We start from the raw sequence: 27,055 nt of genomic DNA, 5'->3' as shown, positions 1-27,055 counted from the left end.
GCTTTGCATGGCTCTTCCAACCAACCACCCCTTCCCCAGGCCCATTACATGCGGGACACAGTACTGTATACCCCGCCATGTGATTTCAAGTACCACACGGTTTTGCTAAACTTTGTATTAAAATTGTCTTTAGTGATTTTCTCACCTTTCCTATACAGTACTTAGCACTCCTGTCGTGTTGTTGTTTCGTTTCTTGTTGTAGCTTTCTGGCCCGCCCCCAACTGGACATCTGTGAAAAGAGCTTCACAGCTCATCGGATTCCTCCTGCAGTCTCAACAAAGATGTCGGTTGGTGCTCTGAACGCTGAACCACCCAGCCGCCTCAATGACAGATGGATTTAATGGCCTACCTTTGGAAGTGATCTCGCTTTGGTTTTTATTGTCCGTTTCACAGCAGGTGACTTTCAACAAAAAGGGTAAAAAGGATGGTCAATTGAAGACCCACAGTCCGAGGTAAACGGTAGACACGCCGACCACCGTGTGATCTGTCTACGGATAATGATTGGGGTGTCACCTCGAATTGAGAAGCAGTAGAGATGAAGAATGTTTTCACAGCAGGCAGTTTCTCCCCAGTTGTCTCAACACTAGAAATGTTCACGGAAGATGGTGGATAGTTACGAGAGTAGAAAGAGGCAGCCAAAACCACACTGGCCAGTGTGGTGAATTTTATGGTCAAAAAACACTCCCATATCTGTTGCACATAAACCACAGCTACCAATCCCCAGCAGCGCTGGATCCATCAGCGATGGTGTCACCTGGGTAGATGGAGTCACGGCCATAGCCATGGAGTCAACATTGGGGGGGACCCAATCTTCCAGGGGGTCTGGGGGTCCCCCCCTCCCCCCAGAAAAAAAATCTAAATTTGAAAACTAATTTCCTGCCTAAAATATTAAAAAATTCACTAACACATAGGATGTACTTTTTATTTATTTTTTACAATAATGTCTAATAGTGTATTGTATTACATTTCTGTTAATTCTTTTTTTACCTTTTCTTGTTTCATTGTATGTAATGGCAGAGATTCGGGATTAAAAAAGTACAACCATAGCCACAATCATATCAACAGAAATCTATTTTATAGCAATATATTGGGGGGGGGGGGCATTTTGAGCATGTTTGAATATTGGGAGGGATGTGTCCCCCCCAATATATATTAAAACTACGGCCTTGGATGGAGTAGCCGGTGATAATAATCACAAGACACGAACAGTCGTGGTGTAACGAGTTAGCACACTGGACTTGCAATCCAAAGGTAGCCGGTTAATTCCCCGTCCCGGTGGTTGAAACATGGGGCATTTAAAACACAAATCCACCCCGCCTCTGTCCACCCTGCAGTGTAAATGGGGTAATCACATATGACCGGCACGTAGCTTATGGTGTGGTAAAGTCGGAGTACTCAAGTCTCTCCAAATGCCAGGCAAAATATCCTCCAGATATGTCTTGAGTGGAGGCCCTTCCATCAGTATTGGCATGAGCAGGCGTTTTGCAGGGCTGCACCTTTATCTTTTAGCATGTGGACGCCTCCAATGTGTGTGCAGGCGATGGCTTGGGGAGACCATCCTCACCCAGCAGTGAATAGACTATGGCTGCTGCTGATGACGATGATAACCGAGGCAGCTCCCTGTCCACTCCCCCCACCTCACCCCCTCGTCTCACCCGCTCCCCCCACACACTCCACGCACCCTGAGGTCTCACTTGAAAGAGGGCCCGGAGATCTGAAGCTGGGCCACGTGCTGGGAATGTTACCGATCAGATTCCCCGCCTGACACACCCACTCACGTGCCCCCTTACGACATCTCGACCTGGCCCTTGAGAAAATCCTGTTCCTCAATTACACGTGCAGCACTGTGGCAAGGGGCGTGCCTCTCTTCAACAGGCCGAGGAGGACGTGGCCCATTTGTTATGACAAGCGACTTGCTCTTGAGTACACACACGCAAAGATAAAGATCTCCCGTGTAGCCTTGACAGACCGCTGGGACAAGTGCCGTTTGCGAGCACCTATGAAGGCCGGCACGGCAAACAATTGCGGTAGGTGGCCACACCACGCCTGGCCGCCTTTGTCTCTCTTGTGCCGATGTTTACACACCGCACCAGGCACTAATTTGAGGCTGAGTCGACCTACGGGAGGCCCAGGACGGCTCAGATAATCGTCAGCGGTGTTGGCCCTGAGCGGGAATCGACCCGGTTCGTAGCGCAGCCGCGAGGCGCTAATCACTGCACTCCCGCACCCCCATAACACGCAGAACTCACAGAGCACTCGTGGACACAATATAAACATCACAGTTTACGTAACATTTGAAGAGCAGTTTCACACGTGCGGAACGTGTACATCGTATTCCAAATACATTAATTTAAAATCACTGTTTAAGAAGCTTCAACAAATCTAAAAGCAGTCCTTGCGGACTGTGTTCATCCTGAATACTCCTTTTATAGCTGTTCAGAAATATATACACACGGAGAATTTCAGCTTTAACTTTACTTTGGTTATTTATTGATTGCGAACCATCAACTGTTCCACAAATCCACGCACAACACTTTAAAATTCTGGCTCGTGAACAACCGCGCTGACGCTTTTATTGTGCACGAACGCCACAGCGGTGGAAATGCTTTCACAGTCTCGGGGAGGGTCTCCCATCATCTCGGCAGCCTTACTCCAGGGACCCTTTTTGTGCTGCCCAGTATCACTATTTTGCACGGCACATAAATTTGAGTGACACTGAACAGCGTGAAACTCCACCGCCTTAGTCCTTCATACTTTTACTTTACAAAGCAAATGTTGTAGGAACGCTTTGTCATGCCACTTCGCCGACGGAAAACTTTAAAAAGACAACTCGGGTGATGGGAGCAGCGTGGGTCTTGCTGCTAACCCCATACGGTCTGCAAATAAGACAATAAACCAATAATTAATTGGCCAGCGAAATAACAGTAATGCAGCACCTACTTAGGGAATTGGCAGGAAAGTGGAGCGTTTAAGAGGCAACTACATTTGCTTGTCCTATCACAGAGCAGCTTAAGTGATTGTGGTGGATTTTTGTTGCGGAACGCGGATGACGAAAACACGCGGTTGTAAAAAAAACAACAAGGGCACGCGGGTGGTTTCTCGAAGAGCGCTCCCTAATTGGGATCACAAGGCAGACATCGTCCGCATTGCTTAGAGCAGGTCGAGGAAGTCTCTTAACTTAATCTCGTGCGTCCCCGCAGACCTAAACACACGTCAGTGCTGCCCCGACACCCTCCCCACCGCCGCCGTCCGAGGCCTCCCCTTGCGCTCGAGAGCGATGTCTCTTGCCACCGCGCGTTGCTTGCGACCTCGTGATGCACACCAGGCGTCACCCTCGGCGGGCAGCCCTGCTGGCGTGCGCAGGCGAAGGGCCCACTTTGGTCTGACAGAGGCGCCGCTATCTCGGCGCAGCGCTCATGCGTGATGTTTCCAGTGTGACCGTTGAGGCTTAGGAATGTTAAATGAATCTCAAATATCCGACATATCCCAAGTATTACGGAGCATAATGACCTTGCGTACACTGTCACTTCTGTCTATGTATTTTCTCACGTTAAATCTGCTTTTGTTTTAATATGAATTGATTTAATTAATCATTTTAAAAACGCAGCCCTGTGCTTTCAAACGCAATTATGTCAAAGTTGTTATGAGCACGTGTCGAAGCGAATGAACAGATAAATGAAATGTGGCAGGTAAAAATAAAAACAACAAGCAGGCAGCTTAGATTTCATTCCAAACCTTTGCCAAACGGACTGACTGTTCCACGCGAAATTATTCACACTTGCACAGTCACACAGAGGCTGGTGTGGCTTCACAAACATATTTTAATTTTGGGCCACATTAGCTTGAGCAATGGTGAGAAAATAAATAAAACGGTGTACACACACGTGGGCAGGGGAGACCAGGATAAGTATAAAGGGAACAGGCAAAACAAAAAATATTCAGTGGCTTTTAAATAGCGGCATTCTGCCTTTACAAACACAAGTGTGGGATGACAATTCATGTAATGGTGCATTGCTTCAGTCTGTTAAATTGATTCCTTTGCAAATAATAGTACGAGTGAGAAATTATTAGCCACGATTTTTTAAAACGATATGCAACTCTTCCAAGACGTTTGACCACCTTGGAAGAGTAGACCAAATATCTTCCAGAGGGGCTCCGTAGCGCTCTCTCGAATCAATTGGATAATTTATTATTATATATTTTTTTCATTTGGCCTAACAGAATGAGCAACGCTGTACAACGGCGGCATAAAGGTAAGGAACAATACGAATGAGACGATATTAAGTTAGACAACAAACTAATTGAATGCAGAATCAAAACAATCATCACACCGGATGACCGATGTGGAATTGTTAAGGTGTAAATAGTCACATGCCGATGAGACAGAGCAAAGGTTAAATATTAAAACAAATACGAAAAAGAAAATAAACATCTACCAATGGGGAAACTGAAACTGCAGTGCTCCAACAACAGGAGTCTTCGCCTGGTCGCCTACCCATTTCCCAAAAGCCCAACCATGCTTGTGCCACTGTAGCCCTGCAGACGATTGCTCAGTAAACAATGAAAGTTGGATCAACGTTGGGCCAGTATGAGCCCAATGTTGGATGTTTACTCGGGGAGGCGGGGGGGGAAACTTGGGGCTTCCCACCCGGGCCTCTGACATTTGGCAGGCTGAGGAGGTGAACGATAGATCGACTTTTGCCCCCTGCTAGAATCAATTTGGCACAACGGGAGAGTGAAAAAAAGAGGCACAAATGCATAATGTGTTTTGAAGACAAACCGCTTTCCAGATAAAAAAAAGGTGTGGGAGGATGATTTCTCAGTGGAGAGATGCTGTAGCCGCGGGGAGTGGGTGGAGGAATCATAACCCGGGACGCAGACTTCAGCTTGCACCGTTGTCGCACACAACCCAGATGCCTCGTGTCACATGCCCTTGGCTACAAGCGCTTACAAACCATCACGCTTTGTCACTACATACTGTCAAATATGCCTGTGTTACCCATCAGCTATTATTAGGTAACTATTCATATGCCAAACTTGAAAACTGATGATCAGACAACATTAAAGTGTAATTCCCATCAGGCCCCCATAGTGTAACTAACGTGCAGTCAGTCTCCAACTCTCATTATCCACTCTGTCTCTCTGGCCTCCGTATTTACGTGTTATGAAGTAGAGCCATTGCCCGAAACGTCAACTATTATTTATTTCTCGGTGTTGTTGACGAATGTGTTGTTGCCTTTTCGTTATGAATACAGCTACAGGGGTGTCCTACTCAGCATCAGCGCCATTGCCACAGCCCCCCCCCCGCGTCCCTCAAGCCCCCACCCCCCAGCCCCCACCCCTTCCACCGACATCATGGAGCCCCTCCCCCCCGCCCTTCTAGAACGGTGGTGCCACACGTGTCATGAGGAGTGGGTCAGGTCATACCACGTGTTTGAGTGATGGCCCATTGGATGCGTCCTGACACGCGGCAAGGACACGTTGGCGCGTGCTCTCTTGAGACAACGGCCATGCCATGCAACGCTGCAAAACGACCAAATAAATAAACGTCGCCTGCCAAGCCCAACCATTCAGGGAGCTTTCAGTCAAATTTTAAAAAATGACTCTGGCCACCGCTGTCTCTGGCCCTCTCTTTCCACCAGGATGGCCAGTCACACGCTGCATTCGTCAGAAGTCAGCAACACGAGCATGAAGTAGATCCATAGGATTAAACGGCATGTGCGCAAGGTTGAAATAATCAAACTAATGCTCCACAAACAACAGGTGCAAGTTATGGAGATGAACATCTGTTAGGATATATTTTGTAATAAGTTAAAATCCGGCAAACAAAATTCCAAAGTGACTCGTATGCATTATTTTTAAGTGTCCCCATGTGCACAGTATACACAAGATTAGCAAACTTCTATGAAAAATATCTAATAGTAATTTTCTATGCCTCGAGTTTCCTGGCTGCCTACTGGCTGGGCTCCTGTCCACTCCGACAATAACTCACCTTCCCTCCATAAACCACGACGTCTTCTCGATAGAGACATCCAGTGTGTGTGGGTATGGGAAACGAAATCATTAACAAAACACACATTCGCCTGCGTTCATGGACCAAATAATGTAATGGTCATTTAGTGAAAAACTAAACATGATCACGGTTGTTTGCTTCCGATGGCTTTACTATGTAATGTTGGTGGCAGCAGTGTAGACCCACGTCTACAGCTTTGCTGATTTTTGTTACACGTGATTTCAGTGGCCTGCCCGGTCGACTGCAGTCTCCTGCCTCTCCCCATCTGGCTCTGTGCGTGGGTAACTCTGCACGAGGGCTATGGCCACGAGACCAGAGCAATGCATCCCACACAACTATCCGACCAGACAATGCACATATATAAAATAGCCGCGTACAGGTAAACTTTGCCCAACGCGGCTTTACCTAACGCGTGTTTGGGCTATACGCGGTTTAGCTAACGAGGTCTGTTTTACGAAACACGGGGGTGATGTTTCGACTCTACGCGGCTCAGATTTTTCTTTATCTCCAAATCGACAAGTCGTGACATGAGAGTGCTACTGCACCCGTTGGAAGCAGTGAACGAATCGACTGTGAGAGCGACTGATTTACCACGAATGTGTTTTGTGTACGTTTCTAGCGCGTTTTTGTGTTGTTACGTAACACACACTCAACACACACAACAGCACATCGCAAATGTTCACATTGCCGCATGCATCTTGCCGTCAAGTTAAGGATGTCGAGATGGCGAACCATGAACGTTCAAGTGACAGCATCAGGGAGCGAGCGTCGGGCGTGAGGGCGGGAAGAGGAAAGGCGATGGGGATTTTGTGTTGAGGAGACATTAACAACTCAAGTGAGTTTACTTGCACAAGCAATCGAGTGCGGCTCAGCATCCCTGAGTGCACTCACAAGGGTGGACATCCTGTCGAGTCAGTTCTACAAAGTGGGAGGGGGTGATCATTTTGGACCCAGGAACGCAACCCAATGTTTCCCATGAGGCCTATTATTTGTCGAACGCGGTTTTGCCCAAAATGGCGTTTTCCAGGAACGTAACCCCCGCGTTCAGCGAGGTATGTCTGTATTTGATATGTAGTCGAATCAGCAAGGACGAGTAGTGGACAATCCACAGCATATTTAAACGAAGCAAATTTATATAATAAATTACTTATATATTTATCATTGAACATGTTTAATGGTTCTTCATTTGATGTGTCCGGGATTGTTAAACACATTAATTATTGTACATTGCCATTCATCAAACATATGTTTCCTTTTATATTGTCAAAAATCTAACATAGGAATGCTAAGTTATATTATTATGTGCAACAATATCTTTCTTTATTCTACAATTATTTGGAATATTCTGTCGATAATTGAGGATACATGAAAATAAGTGATGCAATATATCGTCGATAATTGAGGATTTATTAAATAAGTTGATTAAATATGTTGGCGAGAATTAAACACACTGAAGAATCAAATATAGCAACGAATCTCGTGCCGTAGAAGAGGTGGGAGTAAGGAGTAGAAAAGACGGACACGGTTAATTTCAAAATACTCAAACTTGCCAATTTGTCTTACTGTTAATGCAATGTTCTTTAAATCCTTGATAATTTTAAACGAGTGAAAATACACATTATCGTTGAGTTTCATCACGTATAAAAGACGATTACTTGTCGTGCTCCGAGCCCGGGTGGATTGTGGGAAGTGTGAGAACGACAGCTGCCTCTCATTCCTCGTTACAGATCAACGGGGTCTCTACTGATATTGACATACTTAGTGATGGTTTCTTGATAATTAACTACTTAGTGACGCAAAAGCCATTGTTGTACATGCACTCGTGTGCTCCCACTTCGATCCTCTGCGCCTTCACCGACACGCACTGACCAGCATGGTGAAGTATGGTAACAAAAGACAATCCAATTGCTGACGCACGTAAACAATGGCTCGCAATCCACAGCAACTCTGGATCAGTGATAATTATTTGAACCGGGGATGGGCCTCCTTTAGGTCGACTCAGCCTTTAATGAGCACCTCATGCAGTGTGTAAGGAGCCGTCCATAAATCACGTCGCGCACCTGGGGGGGGGGGGGGGGGGGTCAGATATTTGTGACGATGTGTGACGATGGGGGGGGGGGGGGGTGAGAGATGTGACGTCACATCAAAATGCGCAACTTTAAATTAATATAGACAACACGTTTCACTTAATTAAATAAACTTTTTAATAAATGTTTTCTCCTACACCATCAGAGTGCAGCGCCACATTAAATACGCACTACAATGACATTAGATTCGATTTGAAGCATTTTTTGGGGGGGGCGGTGGGCAGAGCTTTGTGACGTCATATTTGAGGGGGGGGTCTGACTTTTTGTGACGCTGTGTGACGAAGGGGGGGGGGTCAAAAATCGTCCAAAATTGCGTGACGTCATTTATGGACAGCCCCTAACCACCATCAGCACTGAGGAGACAAAGGCGGTCGGGCGTGGTGCTAATCCCGGCCACACCACCATTTCTCGCGCACAATTCCAGCCCGAATCTGTGCTCGCTAACGCCACTTGCCCCAACAGCCCGTGCAGGCTACACGGGTGAGCTTTGCCTTTGGTGTAATGGGGCGATGGGAGTCGGGGAGTCCGAGAGGACCGCGAAGTGGGAGTCGAGGGGGGGAGGAGGGGGGGGGGAGGAGGGGGAGGGGGGTGAGGAGGGGGGTGAGGAGGGGGAGGGGGGGTGAGGAGGGGGCGGGGGGTGAGGGGGAGGAGGGGGTGAGGCTTGTGCGGGTGGGGGGTGAGGCTTGTGCGGGTGGGGGGGTGTTGTGTTTGGATTCGAATGAAGGGGAGATGGGAGGTTTTTTTTAATGTCGGGGGTTATTGAGCTTGGGGTTAGAAGGAGAGATCTGTGGGTGGAGTGGGGGGTGGGGGGGCGTTGTGGGGGGGTTGTTGAGGATGGGCGGGTCGCGATGCTGGGGGTGAGGGGTGGTGGTGATGGTGGTGATGGTGGTGGTAGTCGCGGCTGTTCGGAATTCTGGGTGGTTGTGGTGGTGGGGGTAGTTGGGGATGAGTGGTGGGGTGCTGACGAGGGTGGTGGTGGTGGAAGGGATGCTGGGAGGTGGTTGTGGGTGGTGGTGGTGGGTGGTGGTGGTGGGAGGGATGCTGGGAGGTGGTTGTGGGTGGTGGTGGGTGGTGGTGGTGGAGGGATGCTGGGAGGTGGTTGTGGGTGGTGGTGGGAGGGATGCTGGGAGGTGGTTGTGGTGGTGGTGGGTGGTGGTGGGAGGGATGCTGGGTGGTGGTTGTGGGTGGTGGTGGTGGTGGGATGCTGGTGGTGGGGGTGGTGGTGGTGGGAGGGCTGCTGGGTGGTAGGGGTGGTGGTGGGTGGTGGTAGGGGTGGTGGTGGGAGGGATGCTGGGTGGTAGGGGTGGTGGTGGGTGGTGGTGGGAGGGATGCTGGGGGGTGGGGGGTGGTGGTGGGGGGTGGTTGTGCGTGGTGGATGGTGGTGGGAGGGATGCTGGGGGGTGGGGAGTGGTGGTGGGGGTGGTTGTGGGTGGTGGTGGTGGGAGGGATGCTGGGTGGTGGTGGGGGTGGTTGTGGGTGGTGGTGGTGGGAGGGATGGAGTTGTGGGGGAGTTCGAGGCGTCCCCACGCGAGACAGGAAACCGCGGAACGCCCTCGCACCCCACTCGGGCTGAGCGCCTGCGTGGGACACACTCCGGAGGAGGAGGCTTCGCGCTCGCTCGCCCTCACCACGAGCTCACCCCTCACCACGAGCTCACCACGAGCTCACCCCTCACCACGAGCTCACCACGAGCTCACCCCTCACCACGAGCTCACCCCTCACCACGAGCTCACCCCTCACCACGAGCTCACCCCTCACCACGAGCAGCAGCATCAGCATCATCATCAGCGAGCTGCGCGCCCTCGCCGTCAGGCTGGTAAGCGGCACGTGGTCACCCCAGGGGCACATCCTGCCCGCAGCCCGCGTGCTGCAGCGCACGTGGTTGTCATTGGCGCACCCAACCGGTTGTCGGCATTCCACCAGTGCACCAGTTCGATTCGATCTCCAGGGGCGGCGTTTGAAACAATGTGCAAGTTTATGTTTTTATTTTGTTAACTTCCAAACCACCAAACGCAGTTCAGCGTCCATGTCGATGCTGGGTCTGAATCTCGGTGGGTTTCGTCGCGGGGTGGCGGGGTAGAGTGCGGGGTGCTCCCACCTCGACCCGCTGTGGTGGTGAGCGGGTGAAGAGTCGGCCGAGGTCGCTCTCGAGAGGACGACGTCTCCTGTCGGAGTCCGTTCCGCCAGCAGCGGAGCGAGTCGGCAGTTGCAGCGCTGCGCCTTGCAAGCTTCGGGGGTGCCAATGTGTCACGACTGGAGGCATTCGTGCGTGGCTCACGTGGATTCTGACAACGTGAACCTCTGGCCTGTCTTGTGTGGTGTGAAGAAGAAGGGCCGTCGTCCGAAACGTCGCCTCGGTAGTGTTACTGACGAATATGAGCGTTGTTGCAATGTTGTGATGTGCAGTGATTGTGTCTTCCAAGTTGAAGCATCACGTTTGTACGCATGGCTCTTTAATCAGCACTGTCATAGTATCTATTTTTTAAAGTGCATTTTGCTTAACCAGGTGAGATCTTTCCATTCTAAACTAATCGTAGAGAGTGTAGAACACGTGTACTAACTCATGGATGCACACGAAGTTTTGAGAAGGCATTGCAATGTGTTAATTCCAGTAGGATGAGTATGTGGAGATGATTGTTAGTATGTGGAGATGATTAGTGGTATGTGGAGATGATTGTTAGTACGTGGGAATGATTCGTATGTGGAGATGAGGCTTCGATGTCAGCCCATCATTGAGTTGGTGAAAAATATAGTGCTCCATTATAGAGAGCGTGTGTGATAAGGGTGCCGATAAATATATTTAGTGTCCAATTACAAAGAAAAGTGGACTGTTTTTCTCGTATGTCCCACTTGATATTGGCAATTGCATTGCTCCATTAGACCAGAGGGCACGAGACACAAACATAGTGCATGTATTACATCCATATAGCCCTTGTGTCAATTCACTGGTGAATGAGGGCCTCCCACACGCCTGGGTTGTTTGACCATACTTCACCACGCCGGTCAGTGCGGGTTGGTGGATGGGAGCACCCCAGGACTGACTGAGCTCAATAATCCGCCAATGATGTTAGTCGTGGCTTGGAATGGAACTCGGGTTTATAACTCGGTGTGTCAACCACTGCATCACTGCTCCATACAAGACGATCGTGTTTAGTAGGGCGCTATAATCAGGCACTAGAGGCAGACCCTTTGCATATGATATTGCTCCATTAAACAAGAGAGTGGTGGACACTACTTATAGGGTCACCAGAGTGCACAGTGCCCTATAATTTGGCAATAGAGGTGGACACTACGTATGTAGTGTAGGCTTCCCCATTCAATGGAGGTGAACGCGGCCAGGATACCTGTTGCGTGAACCTCGCACGGCGTCGGATGACGAGTGCCTCCCGTGGACTTTGCTGCTTGGCTTGTGCTTCATTATCGTTTGCGTTATATTCTTGGTTCTTTCGGTAAAGTCACGTAGAAGGGAAATAATAAAATAATAAAAATATAAAGCAATAAAAATTCTCACGACGTTTCGACTGCAACACAAGCAATCGTCATCAGGTGTGAAATTCACAGCAAGAACATTTTTTAAAAAGTGGCGGTTTTTATTTATTTTATTTTATATTTTATTATTTCCCTTCTACGTGACTTTACCGAAAGAACCAACAATATGAATCCCTGCAGTCACGAAAGCTTAAAATCAAAATGTATCGTTTGCCTTGTTCCCTTTCAAGAGCTGCGTCCGTGCACGGAGGAGAGACGACGCGCTCTGAGATGGAGGCAGTGGAGGCACGGGGGTCCACAGCAGCTGTAGCAGCAGCAGCAGCAGCTGTGGCTGTCCTCCCGCCACCCGCGGGGCAGGACAGCAAGGAGGAAGAGGTGAGCTTCCTCTGCGCGCCCCCCACTCTATTGTGTGCTGCGCTCCGAGCGGGTTCCGCTCCGAGCGTGCTCTTGGCTCGGTATTCCCAGGTCATTTGGTGAGGTTTTTTTCGTTGTATAAGCAAAGGGCTGCACTTTTGGGAGGGGGGGGGATGGGTCAGTGGACTGATAGACAAGTTCAACTTTGTGGCACGGCAAACTACATAATTTAACACGTGTATGCTTTTGGGTCTGATCGTTTAGTATGAAAACTACATCATGGATGGCATAATAGACGTCGCTGCTTAGCTAAGCGAGTGGTGAGTACGCAGGCATATCTGAGTGTAGTATCGGTCTGAATGATACTTATACTACAACATAATAATACATTTGATAGCTCTTTGTAAAATCTACTGTTTGACGAAGGCCCTCTCCCACGCCATGTCGTGGTTGATCATACTTCACCACGTGGGTCTGTGCAGGTTGGTAAAGGGATGGAGGGCACCCAGAACCGGTTAAGATATCACCCGTCACTGGCGTTGGCCATGGCTGGGAATTGAACCTACGATTCGTGGGTTCATAGTGCAGCGCGCTAACCACTGCGCCACCGCTCCACCGAGTATGAATGTACCGCTGTCCTTCATAGCAAACAATGATTGCCAATTCCGTTTAATCTCCATTGACTTTAACAGTCCTATTTTTATTTCAACTGTGATTTATTTCATAAGGCTTACTGAAGCACCAACAATTAAAATGCTGTCCATCACTCACCCGAAGCCTGGCAATTTTCACAGCCTCACAGCGACATAAATGTAGACATTGCTTAAAATATTCTGAATTGCTCATTCACTGCAGTTGGTAATCAGTGGAATCAAGAAGGAGGTTGTGCCTCTACGGTGTAATTAACTAGGCCTTGATTTTTAATGTGCCTAAAAATAATCCTCAAGGCAGTGTTGATTGTCAGATTGCTTACCAATAACAAAGAAATAATCATCAGCCAGCTCAATGAAGGCCTTTCCAAACCACTTCCATCTCTCGAATCCTGCGATGCAACAATCCACCCCCTTCACCTACACATGAACTTATTGTATCGCTCCATCGCCTTCGTGAACAACACCAGACGTGTCCCATTCCCTGGGAGCCACTTCACAGCAATAGGCGACTCGGCTGCTGCTCCTGACTCCGTTATCTGGGCACGACCACCTGAATGTCAAATTGCAGTTGTTGCTCTGCATCAGCATCAGCAGCCACACGAAAGAAGAACAAGACTTTATTATAATTCTTGACCATCGTCCATTGTTCCTTCTTGCGTTGTGTCCTGCCTAAGCCTACTTGATTTTCATCACAGTTCTAACGATGTCATTAACCCGCATACATTTCTAATCCACGCATTCATTCCTCCTCCTGCCTCGCGATGTCATTCCAAGCGAAGCATCTCTTCGTGCCAGTTCTTTGTGCAACTTTCTTTCAGTTTTTTGCAAAAAAAAAATTGTGAAACGAATGACCATGTTTCTGAACCACATGTCATGACCGCAATATATATTTTATTAATAACGCAAGCGAAAGAATGCACGTGAATATAAATCATCCATAGGCATGTTTTTTTCAACAGCCGCACACATGTTGCGCCTGAGTCGCCACTGCATCGGGATGCTTTCAGAGAGACCCAAAAAAAAAACCCAAATTATTTCCCCCCCCCCCCTCTCTTTCTCTGGACTTCATTGTGAGCTTCTGGTGACGCCACGAAGCACGCATGGATTAATGCGTGACTCATGGTAATTACGGCGTGGGCCCGTACAGTGCGCACACGCAGTCATTGGCAGCGATGTGGATAAGCTCCCAACTCTACGATTGGGACCCGCGTCTCGACATGGTGGACGGTGACTGATGCGAGGCAAACCAGAGATAATGGCGAATGTCTGGTCCATCAACAACGCCCGTGCGACACAGTTTAGAGATTGTATGCCAAACAAAGCAGTGTGGGTTTTTTTTAACTTGTAAATGGAATAGAGGTGTATAAACAAGAAGGATGTTCTCTGGACATCTCATAAGCTAGACCAGATCCCCTCAATCCAACAGAGAGTACAACTTGTGTCGCTGTTACTGCACATCTCTAGACTCGGATGTGTTTCCGTTTGTAGACGTATTGATCGGCGCGATGTCGAACGTTTGGCTCTACGTGATCGGAGCCTCTTCGGGAACTTCTTTGGCACGATGTCCGATGTCTCGCTCGTTGGACAATTGGGGAGCGTTTGGGAAAATAGGTTCGTGGAGAAGCTCCCAGAGCGAAACGTCGGGCGTCATGTCGAACATCACGTGGTGGCACTACAACTCTGAAAACACCACGGAGAGCCGTGCAGCGCAAAGCTACGCAGTTGTAATTCCGACGGATTATAACGGATTAGTCTCCTCCACAGAGTCATCTTACGTTTCTCTGTTTATTTAGATAAGCAACATTGTTAATGTCTATTAACATTGCAGACAGCTGTTTGCAGACGGCTGTTTGTGTGTTGTCTGGTATTGTAAATATTACGGCGAGTGTCGTGGTGGGTATTTTAATGGAATCAAGACCACTGCATCCTCTACAGCAGAAAGGCAGCGATTCACCAGTGTGTTGTGCATGTGGTTTTGATTTAGAAGTACAATACAGCATCGCATTTTCTATGGAATATTCATTTTAGTGTTCACAAATGGCACAGAGATGTGTGCAATAGTCCGACTGCTGCACTACGTTACGTTGCACTCAGCACTGCCGGATGAAAGCCTCCCTATGCCATGCCTGTTTTGGGAGTTGTTTGACCATACTTCACCATCCTGGACAGTGAGGGTTGTTTGACCATACATCACCATCCTGGTCAGTGCTACGTACACGGCAAGGTACTTCCTAGATCATCATCGTCAGCTCTGATGAGTCCACTGCTGGATGAAGGCCTAGGCAAGCCATCTGTCGTGGTCCTGCGATGTAATCGTCCACCTACCAGCACCTGCAGAGCACCAGCTGATTCCATCGCTCCACTTCACAAATTACACTCTAAATCTGTGGTAGTTGCATGAGCTACCTTACACAGTACACAAACTCACGATGATGTGTAACATATATACACGAGGCAAACGTGTCTGCTCTGGATATATCGTCACCCTCACCAAGGAAATGTAACAATTTCAAACGGCGTGTGGTGGTTTGCAAAATGTTTGGAGGTTGGAAAGGGGTGCGCGCAACCGAGAAGGCTGGGAACCACTGCTCTGGAGGTTACGTTGTCCTGCTGGCCACACATCTTGGAAGAGGTGGCAGCAACCCACAAGTTTGATATATTAAATTAAATGCATTGTTCTAGGCAGCTGATGTTTGAGACAGCATATTAACTCATTGCCATCACACACACACACCTGTGAGGTCCGCTCCAAATGTTGAATACAAATCCATCTCATAAATATGGAATTAAGCGAATGCAGAGGTGGCTTGTTGGCCTAGGGTCACGTGTCAGGGAAGTGAGCCATCACCCTCAATCGTCCGGGTTCGCAGTGGGGACAGACAGAGCAATAGCTGTGCATCGCTTTCCCTGCCGTGGAACGGTTCTCATGAGTCGGTCAGCCCGGTTGCCATTTGATGCACAATTTCCCAAGAGACGTTAATTTGTGCTTGCTTTGGCCAAAAGATTCCGTGTCAGCACACAAACGTGGTGCAGCAAGTTTGTTGGAATTATGGGGAAATTGTTACGATTAGATAGTGGGAAAAGCTGTTTAGTTTTAAGTCCCAGAATGTTTCAGTCATGTAAAGTGGTGTTGCATACTGCAGCCGGCAAACATAACTGTTGGCAAAACTTAAATTAAACTTAATATATACTTAAGAATATAATAACAAACTCACGGTGGATGTGTGTTGAAGTGCAAATAGCTGCAATATAATTTTACCCAGCCAAGCGAAATGAACATTGGCTCAGAGTTCAATATTTTCTTACGTTAATAAATAAATAGCACTTAAATGAACACGAAAAAAATTAAGTAAGTTGCATACATTTTCTCTCATTCAAAAAGGGAGCGATATCTTAATCTCAGCGTGCATACATCAGCATGTGTCTGGGAAAATATACTCGCGTACAACAGGAGGTGCATGATTAATAGGTGTTCTTGTTTATGCTGACATGGCCAAATAGGCCTGGTCCATTCCTGTGCCATTTATACAACTCTAAAATGTTGCCTCTTTGTGGGAGGAACTGATGTTGTCTATTAATAAAAATTAGCATGTCAAATGCCTCATATTTCACATTTAAAGCGTTACTTTTCTGCGACAGTTTACATGTCATAACGTCAAAGAAGAACGTGGATTTCATGTCCAACATAAACTTATGTTGCACTGTATTCTTGGAATAAAACATTAAGATGGAATCACATGATTTCTTTATACCCAGGAATGCTTCACGGAGTCTCAAGACTTTAATGCAAGTGCTGCTTTGGGTTATTTTTAAGTACAGTCACTTTAATTTCACTGCACTGAGAGACCAAAAGAGGAACCCATTGGTGAGAGGAATCACAGTCAGTTTTAGGAGCATAATTTTAAAATGTTAAGAGAAGTTATTGGGCTTGAGCAGGACACTTAGCAAGAATGGATGATGGCTAATGGTCAGGAATAGTGACGGAGTGGTAGCCAAGGAACGGAAGGCATCCGTGCGGACAGGCACTACGGAGATGGAGTGATGAAATCAGGCGCGCGAGTGTTACAGTGCAGAACAGTGAGAGATGGTGACGGCTTGGGGAGGCATTCACGCAGCAGTGGATTGATCTTGGCTGATGGTGGTGATGAACTTTTAGTACGTGAGAGGAACGCGGAGTTCAAGGAGAAAACCCCGTACATTTGAAGAGATAACACTCCCAGAAAAGTTTCCGCATGCTTTGGACACAAGGGTTGTGAGATGGCTATCGATGGGTAGTCCAGAAATTGGTTTCATGACCCCATCAGTGCGGGCCTTTGAGTTGTATCGCTTCATGTGGGTGTGTTTTCTCTTGAGAACTCGAGTTGCCTTCCCACATACCAGCCAATACTTACAAGCAATTAGCTAAACATTCGAAGGCATATTTGTCCTGAGAGAATATTGGGCTCGGTGAGGCTTTCCTGGATAAATAACTTCCATTATCATGACTACATCATTCTTATTCATGCTTTTCAACTAAGTTGAAAATGTAAATGCATAAATCTCCCTCCATCCCTCTATCTGTAACAAAGGGGTCACAATAACTGTTGTAAAGATTATCCATTTATAAATACTTTTTCAGTGTAAAGTTGTGTTGCTATTTGTGACCCACCCTTTAAAAATCGACCAAATTCACCAAAGGATTGCCCCAAAACTTAGTGATTAAAAAGAATTGGTGACAATGGACATGGTCTTGGGGTCAATGCAGTGACATCAGTCGCTTCCCCACAACATCATTAGGCATGACGTCATCTGGTTGTGCGGTTTAGTAGGTAACGTCATCACAGATAATTAAGTCAATGCCTCCCGGGACAAACGCATGTCAGAAAGCATTACAGAATCCATGCAATATGCATGGTTTTTCTACCTTGTTATTGTTACAGTAAATGGGGTTTTTTTGCCATTGTGAATGATTGTGTCATCTGCAATGGTTTGATTTTGTCATGGGCACAAAATGGTTTGTTCCACACTTTGCAATAAATAATAATAATAGCAATGAAATCATATATCATGCAGTGCAGAATTCCCAGCTGTGAGAAACAGTTTTCCAGCTCTCATTCTCCCTCATAACAGGATGATAATCCTGACCGTGGGATCTGAGTGTACACAACTTCCACGCTCGTCTCTCCCGCTGGGCTCCCGCTTGATGGACTTGTTCCCGAATCGAAAAACTACCTGGAATGTGCCCGACCTTGTCAGGTCCTAAAGCCAAGCAGCGTGGAGCTGCTGCCCCCAACCACGCGGCCCTGCAATGCCGCACGCCTGTGCACGGTAGTCACTGTGCAAGCACTCTCCAGGCTCTAGCCTGCTTGGCTTCAGGATCTTGCACGGTAGTCGGCTTGCAGGGCCGCGTGGTTGGGCAGCAGAGGGCAATGCAGACAGGCGAATTGTTTTTCTGCAATTCTATGCTCTTCACCTTCACCAACAATCCACACTGACCAGCGTGGTGAAGTATGGTCAAATAATCCCCCGTGACCTGCATGGGTGGTATGGGGAGGCCCTCATCCAGCAGTCCGTTGACAGAATGGCCGCACGTGTATATGCGCCATACTCATTGTCCATGCTTGGCGTGGCTAATTGACACGATTGAAGACCTTATGCAGAGCTATTCATAAAATCAATTCGCTATGCTTGGGGAGTGACTCAAACGTCAACTTAAATCGAGGGAAAGGCAGGCGGCACCGACTCCTGAGTCTCGCCACACGGGGGTTAGACGTTTGCGCTTTCCAACGCGTGAACGATGCATCGAAACAAACGGCACACCAGACTCGAGCCCTACGTGAAAAATGTATTAAACGTTATTCTCAGCGATGCTTCATCAGAGACGAACCCTGAAAGAAAGTTGCTGGGAGAATGGCGTGTTTGCAAAGTTAACGATGAGCACGGCGCGGGCCGTTGGTCAACTTCCAGCGCCGTCGCCACGAGTGAGAACCACTAGGTAGGTGGTGATCCTTCCGACGTATTTTACTCCGTGACTATAATATGGGTATGCGAAGCTCACAGTACAGTTAGGGGGCGGGGGGGGGGTATTGATGACAGCCTTTAACCCAAACAATTCAGTTTCGCAACTGGTTACCTAATATGAAATCCATTTGTTGCCATGAATTTTTACAATTCCACAAAGCAAGCCGTTAAGTGGGTTTCACTCAACGGTGGCAGGCGATATAAGCACACACGTAGTATCGTGCTGTAGAGATGTACGTATGTATGTTGAACTTCTTTCGTACTGTATTTAGCCAATGGTGCTAATCGGAGGGGTGGGGGAAGGACAACAAACTAAATGCACAAAGCAGTTCTCAAGAAGTGAGTTTTCAATTTAGTTTATTTAAAAGTGCATATCTCCAGTGGCTTCCGAATGTCAGAAGGAAGAGCGTTCCAGACGGCCGCAGAAGCGCATGTGAAAGCGTCTGATGCAGAGACCGTCTTTGTTCGATGGCTAACTAAAAGCCGCTGCTGCGAAGATGACCGCAGTTTGTGTGATGGTTTACTCCTTCTTGACAAGATCAGCAAGGCATTGTGGTTTATTCGTGGCAAGCACTTAGTGTGTAATGAGTGCCGTGTGTTTTTTTGGGCTTAGTTGCATGTAGTTCGGCACGATGTCTGACGTGCTGGCAGCTTCTCAGGCACGGAGTGTTCGTGAAGAATTCAGTTACTGGAGAAGCTCTCAGCACGTGGAGCGAAATTTCAGACATGGTGCCGATAATCACACGGTACGACCTGAAAAACACATCAGAGAGCCACGCATCACAAACGTGAACACTTACTCGGTTCCTGTTTGGCAAATCTATATAATAAAATACTTTTGGGAGGGGAATTGGCATGAGAGAGGAAGTGATCCACGAGCATGGAAGTCGGTTTGAATGCCAGGAAATTAAAAGACAGGGCTTTGCAGAGAAGATTGGAGATGTTACAATATCTCTCACCATTCTAAGGAACCGGTGGATTCAGCGGACATCGTTAAAGAACCCAAAGGGGCAGCATTTAATGGTGGCAGGAGGGCAACGCACCTGAAATAGGACACAATCCCTGCCACAAATACCCGAACAATGTGAATGTCTTCCGCTAACAGTGCAAGATCACTTGCCTTTAAAATTTACAGGTGCAATATCTCAAGCTCAATATAATAACTACTATATACATTCCAAGAACACATCTTTCCGTCCAAATACACATTACAGGGTGTCCATGAAGGTGTACCATACATTATTAAAGAAATGTGATTGGCCATGGGTTTGAACTGTGGTGTGGAAACGTAAGCAACATATTCTTTACGTGCTTCCAGTTTTTAAATGGGAAAAGAAATCCACAACAGCAGAGAACAGAAGCATTCGAGACGATGAAATCTGAGATGTTGGGGAAACACCCGGGATTCTGAAATCTCAATACGATGTGTGTCACCAATACCAAGGCAGACACGCGGAGGTTTAGAGGGCCGAGTTTGTGTGTGCGTTTGTAGCTTTATCGACCTATAGCTCTGCCTGCTGTCTAATTATACATCTTTAACAATGGACGATACCTGCATGGACACCCTGTATCAAACAAGTCCCATGAGTAACACAATCGGGCCACTGAAAGTCACGTGACCTTTATAAATGTACATCTAGTTACGACTGCTCCTGGGTAATGATCAAAAGCAAACATGCTGGGTGATGCCAGCACAAGAGGTGAGTATAATATCGTTTGTATATGCAGGCAATGTTGAGCAAAAGCAGATAAATTGGTGTTTGTGAATACAAAATCGACAAACGGTAGTGTTGCTTTGGGTCTTTGTTGGAAACTAGGAAAGTTAGAATTTAATAGAAAATAATAAAACCAAAAAGTGTCCGTGCCCTGATATCAAAAAACTGTTTCTACTTTACCTCCTACAACTAAATAAACCCATAATTCAGAAATAGCGACAACATAGCAACAAAATAGCATGTAGTTTATCTCTTTACGTTGATAAACAATATTGGATTCCAGCGAAACGGAACCAATGTAATGTTTTTCAATTGGCTAAAACCGACTCCGCTCGACGCAATTTGGCGTGTGTGTCCTCCCCTACGCTCCATCGACTTATTCTGATTTGAATTTAGGTTGTTTTCGCAGTTTATAACTGTCCAATTAAGATGTATTTTAGAGAAGTGTTGAAATTGGATTGGTATCAAGTCTGAGTGGAAAGGAATGTCCGATGTGAACCCACAGCCTCGTCCCTCATGGAGGCCCCAAGAATGCCATTAAGTGTGGAAAAAAACTATAGTAATCTGAGCTTTCTTTGTTCAGTTGAATTTAAGCATCTGTGGTACCAGCTGTATAATAAAATAAAAGTACGGTCAAATGAAATAGAGGCCAACGCACACTGCCAGCTCGGTTTGTTATCGTCGCTGATCATCCGTCCGATCGTCAGTCGGTCAAAGCGAGGCACTTCAATCGGTGCCCTCAAGTTTACTCAAGAAGTTTTACGGTATTTATACAGAAGCCCGGGGGGGGGGAGGGGGGTTTGCAAAGGGGGGGGGCACCTCAGCCAAATCTCCAGCGAGTGGGGGCCACGTGTCGAGTGCTCGCTACATCCACCACCCGCTTCCTGCACATTCACTTAATTTATTTCATTTACATGTCATATTTTTTTGGCCAACGAGCAGTGCATCAAATGTTTGGGTCATGACTCACGAAAGCATTCCGGCCGCGAAGCGTCCGCTCTGCTGGACGGCCGTCGATCGTCGTGACTCAAACCAAAAGGCTCTGCAGAGGTTCCTGGAGGCCCTGGGCGGAATGTCACGTTGGGTCCTCTCTGTTACTTTACCATTGCTCCCCCTCTCCCCGCTTTGTGTGAGGCCCATGGCAATTTGCCCACTCTGCCCCCCTCACCTCTCTGGACGGCCCTGGATTCAAACAGTCACGAGGCAGATTCGGAGCGTATCTGGGTCGTGGTGGCAATCGATAACAAGCGCTACGTTTGCAGCACTATGCCTGTGCTCGTTAATCTAGGACACCGACATATTCACGTGGTAGCGCACGCACGTATAACGTGAACACGAGAGGGCTGCATGACAAATAGGGAAGGGCTCGCTGCACACATACACATGGAAATTCCATGAGCGCGGATGAGTAACGATGCACAACTGCGTTCCCCACCCCTTTTACAGTAACCCGCAATCTTGAGGACTCTTTAAAATGTGCGAGATGACTTGCTGAGAGGGAACTTATGCACTGGTCAACAGCACATGCCACACTTGGGCTGTTTGCTGCTGCTGCTTACTCAATCGGTTACATTCGCTTGCTGTCTGCGCCAAGGTTGACTCACTCTGGCTGACAACAATGCCGGTTTTGAGCAAGGCTGTCAGAGCGAAACTGAAGTTTTTTGTTTGCATCTTCATCAAGCCGCGGTTACATTTACAGGACACGTCGCCTTCAACAGCTGACACTGTTTCGTGGAAGCACGTGCGGTGAGCTATGGGACCCGCAGGAAATGAGCGCGGGTGTGAGATAACATAACGTTGCTTAGTTTTTATAGAGCGGGTGTGAGATAATGTAACATTGTTTAGTTTGTATAGAGCACCGTCGTTCAGTCCCAATTGCATCTCGCGATTGCCGAGGAGCCACAGATGAGCAGGAAGGCAGCCCGGCGGTAAGCCGACGCCCAACAATCCTCAAAGCTCTGCAGTCCTCTATATGTTAAGATATGTTCAGGCGATTCATGAGTGTTTATACGTGCGGGAGCAACTGTTAACCCACGTGTGCTTGGGGGCAACACCATTGCATATGGAAGGGACAGATGATATCAGTGAGCAATTTTCTGTACCGCCTTTGCCTGGCGAGCCGGGGATGTATATATTACGTCCTTTTGTGTCGTACGTAACCAACCGCTTCAATCCCAGGTGCGGGGGGGAAGGACAACAAACGAAACACTAAAAGCAGTTCTAGAGAAATTCGTTTTCAATCTAAGGATGATGGTACCTCGACGTCCACGGGAAGGGATGCTTCACAGCTTCTGTGCGATCCACTAACCCTGGCTGCCTGCACACCCTGCTGGGTCACGGGCCACGTGTGCTAACATTGCCAGGCCATGAGATGAGAGAGAATGGTCAACCACAAAGTGTAGGCAAGATGCATTTTTATTTTACTCGTAGAATGTAGATTCACAATGTTTCAGAACGCACCACTAATTCCATCTATTCTTGAACTGAAAAAAATCCAACAATTATCCGTGGAGCCAGATTTATATTCAACTGTTACAATAGGCATTTAAAAAGCGGGCTGTTATTGAAAAAAAGGCATTTTGGCCTCTGTACTAGGAGCAAATCAATCCAATTATACATTGACATTTATGACAAGTTTCCCATCAATGCTTTATCGTGACTTTAATTGCACATATTGGCGCAGTGCTGTCCTCACAGCACTCTGCTCTGTTAATCGCATCAACAGTTTTTATTTGCAGCATGGCTGCACTCCTGCCGCTGCCCAAGAAACGACACGTTGGCGAGTGGGCTTCTATTTGCCTTGGTGGAAATCAACTTGTGATGAATAAATGCATCTGCAAAAGTTCCATCTCTGCATGAAAAGTCTTTTTGTCGAATCCATGAGCCAATGTGTCCTTCAGGACTAATATGGCATTGGTTTAAGCAGGAAAACTCTGAACTGGTTTAATCGTTGTGGATATCATCAGTTAAACTAAATTCGTAGGTTTTTCGTGGTCGTGCTGTACAGTTCTCCGATGCGTTGTTGGGTCGTGCCACGTGATGTTCATCACGGTGACCAACGTTTCCCTGCATGTGCTGCCAACTTCTTCAGGAATTGAAGAATTCAGAATTCGGTTCCTGAAAAATTCTCCCTGCGACGTCGCGCGGAACGGCACGTGGTGCAATTCACAAACTAAATAATTCGGCTGTCGAGAAATTCGCGGCATGTGAAGCGAAACGTCGGACACCGTGTCGAAGAGCGCGCGGTACAACGGGGGAAACGCGTCGGCGAGGTGAATGCTGTGGGAAGTTTTCTGCTGCTGTTGGCAGGGGCCACGTGAGCTATGGGACTGCCGATTGAAGGACAATATCACTGTAAAGAGACTCACTTTGTTGCACCGTTGTGGAGAATTGGGAAAGGAAAAACGTCAACAGCCAAGATCAATCCACTGCTGGATGAAGGGCTACCCAAGTAGTTCTACGATGTAACAATCTGTCGAGCACCTGCTCATAGGTTGTTTTCATCGCTCCATTTCCTTCACTGGATGGCTTCCTCAGACACGTTCCATTCCTTGGCTGCCACTTTGGGTTACGACGTGTATACGTAACTCAAGAAAGGCCTCGCTGAGCCTCGGAACATACTCAAAGGAGGGCGCTGGTTGGGAACGTTGGACCAATTAGTTCTGTTCACATTCTTGTACGTGGGAGGAAGTCGGAGTGCCTGCAGAAAACCCGCACATTCAAGGGAGATCACACAAATGCCACATGTATCTTCCACGATCCTTCTCAATGTACAACAAGAACTCAACACACATTCGTCAAGAATTTCTCTAGAAGGAAATTAGTTCTATATGTATATTAAATAGCTGACGTTTTAGGGAATGGTTCTTCATCATAGCGGAGAATTTTTTTTTTTTACCCAACGGTACTTCCTTTTGTAGATGGCTGTCTCAAATAGGCTCCATCTCCGAGCGACCTGCCAGCCCCGTCTCGGATATTGGGTTGTAGGGTTAATTTAAAAAGTCCGTAGACAACGCTGATTTTCGCTGTGACCCCGAGGTGACACCGTGTTGTTGTCCATACGTCGAGCGTTGGCACCAAGGTGGAGGGCTGTGGCCAGCCGGTCCACACGGCCATGTCACATGTAGCGGTGCCTTAGAGGTCATCTTTCTTTAGAAACTAAGACAAAACTGTTTAATTAGCGTACGCTTTGCATTATTGACATTACTAGCGGCTATTGTGTAATTTTTCGATTTAAAGCTTTTGTGACTGCAGGGATTCATCTTCTTGGTTCTTTCGGTAAAGTCACATAGAAGGGAAATAATAAAAATAAAACATAATAAAATACAATTCTCACGACGTTTCGGCCACAACGCAAGAGGACGGCTGCTTGCGTTGTGGCCGAAACGTCGTGAGAATTGTATATTATTGTTTAATTTGTATTATTTTATTATTTCCCTTCTACGTGACTTTACCGAAAGAACCAAGAAGATATTGTGTAATTATTGTATCGTTACGAATCTTTTTCCCTGACAAATGAAACAAACACAAATTGAAGTGCTAAATCAATGATCAGCCCTGGACGTGTGGTTTCCTTTTGTTCTTGAACTCTCCGCCAAAGTGGCGTTATATGGCAGACCGTGAATCTCGGAGATTTAATGTAACGTTATGAAACTGTGAGACAACAATGATGTTATAAAGGGCTTCATGCTCCTATCGGCCGCCTGCCTCGCTCCACCGTGTGCGCAAATGTTAACCGGTGGCGAGATGCATCGACGACGTTTGTCCCCCCGCCTGCCTAATGAGGCGCAAGCTCGCTTGGTTCTCCCTTGGTGGTCCTGTGGTGAGAAATTCAGGGTGTCGGCGTTACAGTCCGTCGGGATTTTCGAGCTAACTTGAGAATCCACATGGGCATCAAAATGAAAGTGGCCAGGGCTATTTGTGGCCAACAAATGTTGCCGCTCGAGCTATAAACATTTTATGCATTATTGTGTGTGTTTTTTTAAAGCACCACGGACAGCACAAGGCCGCAACTTTAAAAACACGGCGTCACGATGACGGCTTGTTTACCCCCGCCGAGCGGCGTCGTGCGAAGGGCATCGGTTCTCTTTTTGTGGCACAGGACGGGAATTGCAGAACTTGGAAACTGGTTTACCAAAAAATACATCACGTGGTGCAGTTTACCACTGCTATCACAGTAGCCACGCAGCAATACAGGCAGACATCACAACAGTGCAGCCTGCTCGTTAGCGACGTGGGTGAACGGCCACCGCTACGTTTAGGGGTGTGAGTGTGCATCCTTGCTGTGACCGCCTGACGTTTCAGTCGTTCGGGAAAACTGTGTCCAGCGAGCAGCTGTTTTTCTAACAAAGCAAAGAAAATCTAACATTTCCCTGATAAGATACGGTATGTGCATCTGCCTACCACTAAGTACCGCTGCACTCAGCGAATAAACCCTTGGGCTATTAAAACAAAAGGTGTGAGTGTGCAGAGTGCAATAACAGCAATCTGGGTCTGCCCTGTGACCTGGGTCTGCCCTGTGACCTGCCAATGAGCTTTCACCACTCCACGGGATCTCTGAAGTGCACTTAGCCTGGCGTAGGGCGCCACAGTGACGACGCCTCCACAAATTAGTGGGTTGTTGTGTTGGAGTGAACACACAATGAAAACAATCTCTGAGTCAATGTCACCTGAGGCTAAACGGAGCACCGAGCACGTTGTGCAACTAGCAGCGGGCAAAAGCTGCCAAGCTTCATGTCGACACCACCACCCGGCCCGTTGGGTACCAACCCTAACAGGTGCTCACCCTTACCATCACGAGGACGATATTTACATCTGTATATGCCGTCATGAGGAATGTATTCATGTCGTGATGAGTGAACTGTGCTCTGAGCCCGGTGACCTGAGTTCATTTCCCGCTTAACGTCAGTGGCGAGCTATTACTGAACCGGTCCCGGGACCTCCACCCGTTACCAAATGTGGTGAAGTATGGTCACACAACCCCCAGGAACGAATACGGTATAGGGTGGCCTTCGCCATGGGGTGGAGAGGCCTTCCTTCAGCAATTAATTGTGTTCGTGCAATATTTCAATATCTCATGAGACATTTGTGTTTGCTCTGATTTCTCTTTGCTTCATTGCTGTACTTTATTTTGTTTGTTTTTTATTTTGTCAAATCAGACTCTTTCCTGGTCTCTGGAGTCTTCACCTCGTGGTTAAACTAAATACCCTTAACTTGAATTGATTAACAAAGCGCTGTGAATGATTACTTTAATATTATTGTTAATATATTTGTTGTCGTTGTTTTTATTCGTCTGCAGCTATTGCCCTCACAGACTCAGGCATGCAGGAAAAGTGTCGAGTTGTTCAAGGGTGAGGCTCCAGCGGCGGTGCTGGAGCCGGCCACAGGAGCAGCAGCGGAGCTCGGCGCGGATCAACGCGAGCGGCCGTCAGGGCAAGAGGCACTCGCAAACGACGATGCCAGCACAAACATGGACCACCGAGGCAAGCGAATAATAATTCCACGCACCTCGCAGATCTTTCCGTCCAATTTTTTTGCGTGTGATGATTATTGTTTTAAGGCAAGTTGATTGCAAAACTTGGAACGTGAAGGAAGCGGGTCAGCGTTGCGGTCATTATAGGTGCAGAAAACAATGGATTTTACCACCATCGTATTCGCGGCTTGGCAGGGAAATTTGGAACAATTTCGCCATAATTAATATTTTCCTCATTTACTTGGCAAAGTTACATATGAGCGGCAATATAT

The 27,055-nt window shown here is 47.5% G+C and overlaps 1 protein-coding gene across 1 annotated transcript in view; it reads left to right on the top strand.

The window, feature by feature from the left end:
- Nucleotides 1-9,649: 9,649 nt before the first annotated feature.
- The window catches only part of LOC133361404 (A-kinase anchor protein 12-like), a 37,614-nt gene continuing 20,208 nt past the window's right edge, over nt 9,650-27,055 (top strand). Inside the window, 3 exon segments of the mRNA XM_061580335.1 lie at nt 9,650-9,916; nt 11,820-11,964; nt 26,610-26,793. Of these exon segments, the coding sequence (XP_061436319.1) occupies nt 11,860-11,964; nt 26,610-26,793 (289 nt within the window). The 5' untranslated portion in view covers nt 9,650-9,916; nt 11,820-11,859.

This window comes from Lethenteron reissneri, chromosome 8, assembly GCF_015708825.2.
Source record: "Lethenteron reissneri isolate LAM-NWPU_2019-01 chromosome 8, ASM1570882v1, whole genome shotgun sequence".
Classification (NCBI taxonomy): Eukaryota; Metazoa; Chordata; class Hyperoartia; order Petromyzontiformes; family Petromyzontidae; genus Lethenteron; species Lethenteron reissneri.
The sequence above is the reverse complement of the archived record's forward strand: the minus strand, read 5'-3'. Positions and strand labels throughout refer to the sequence as shown.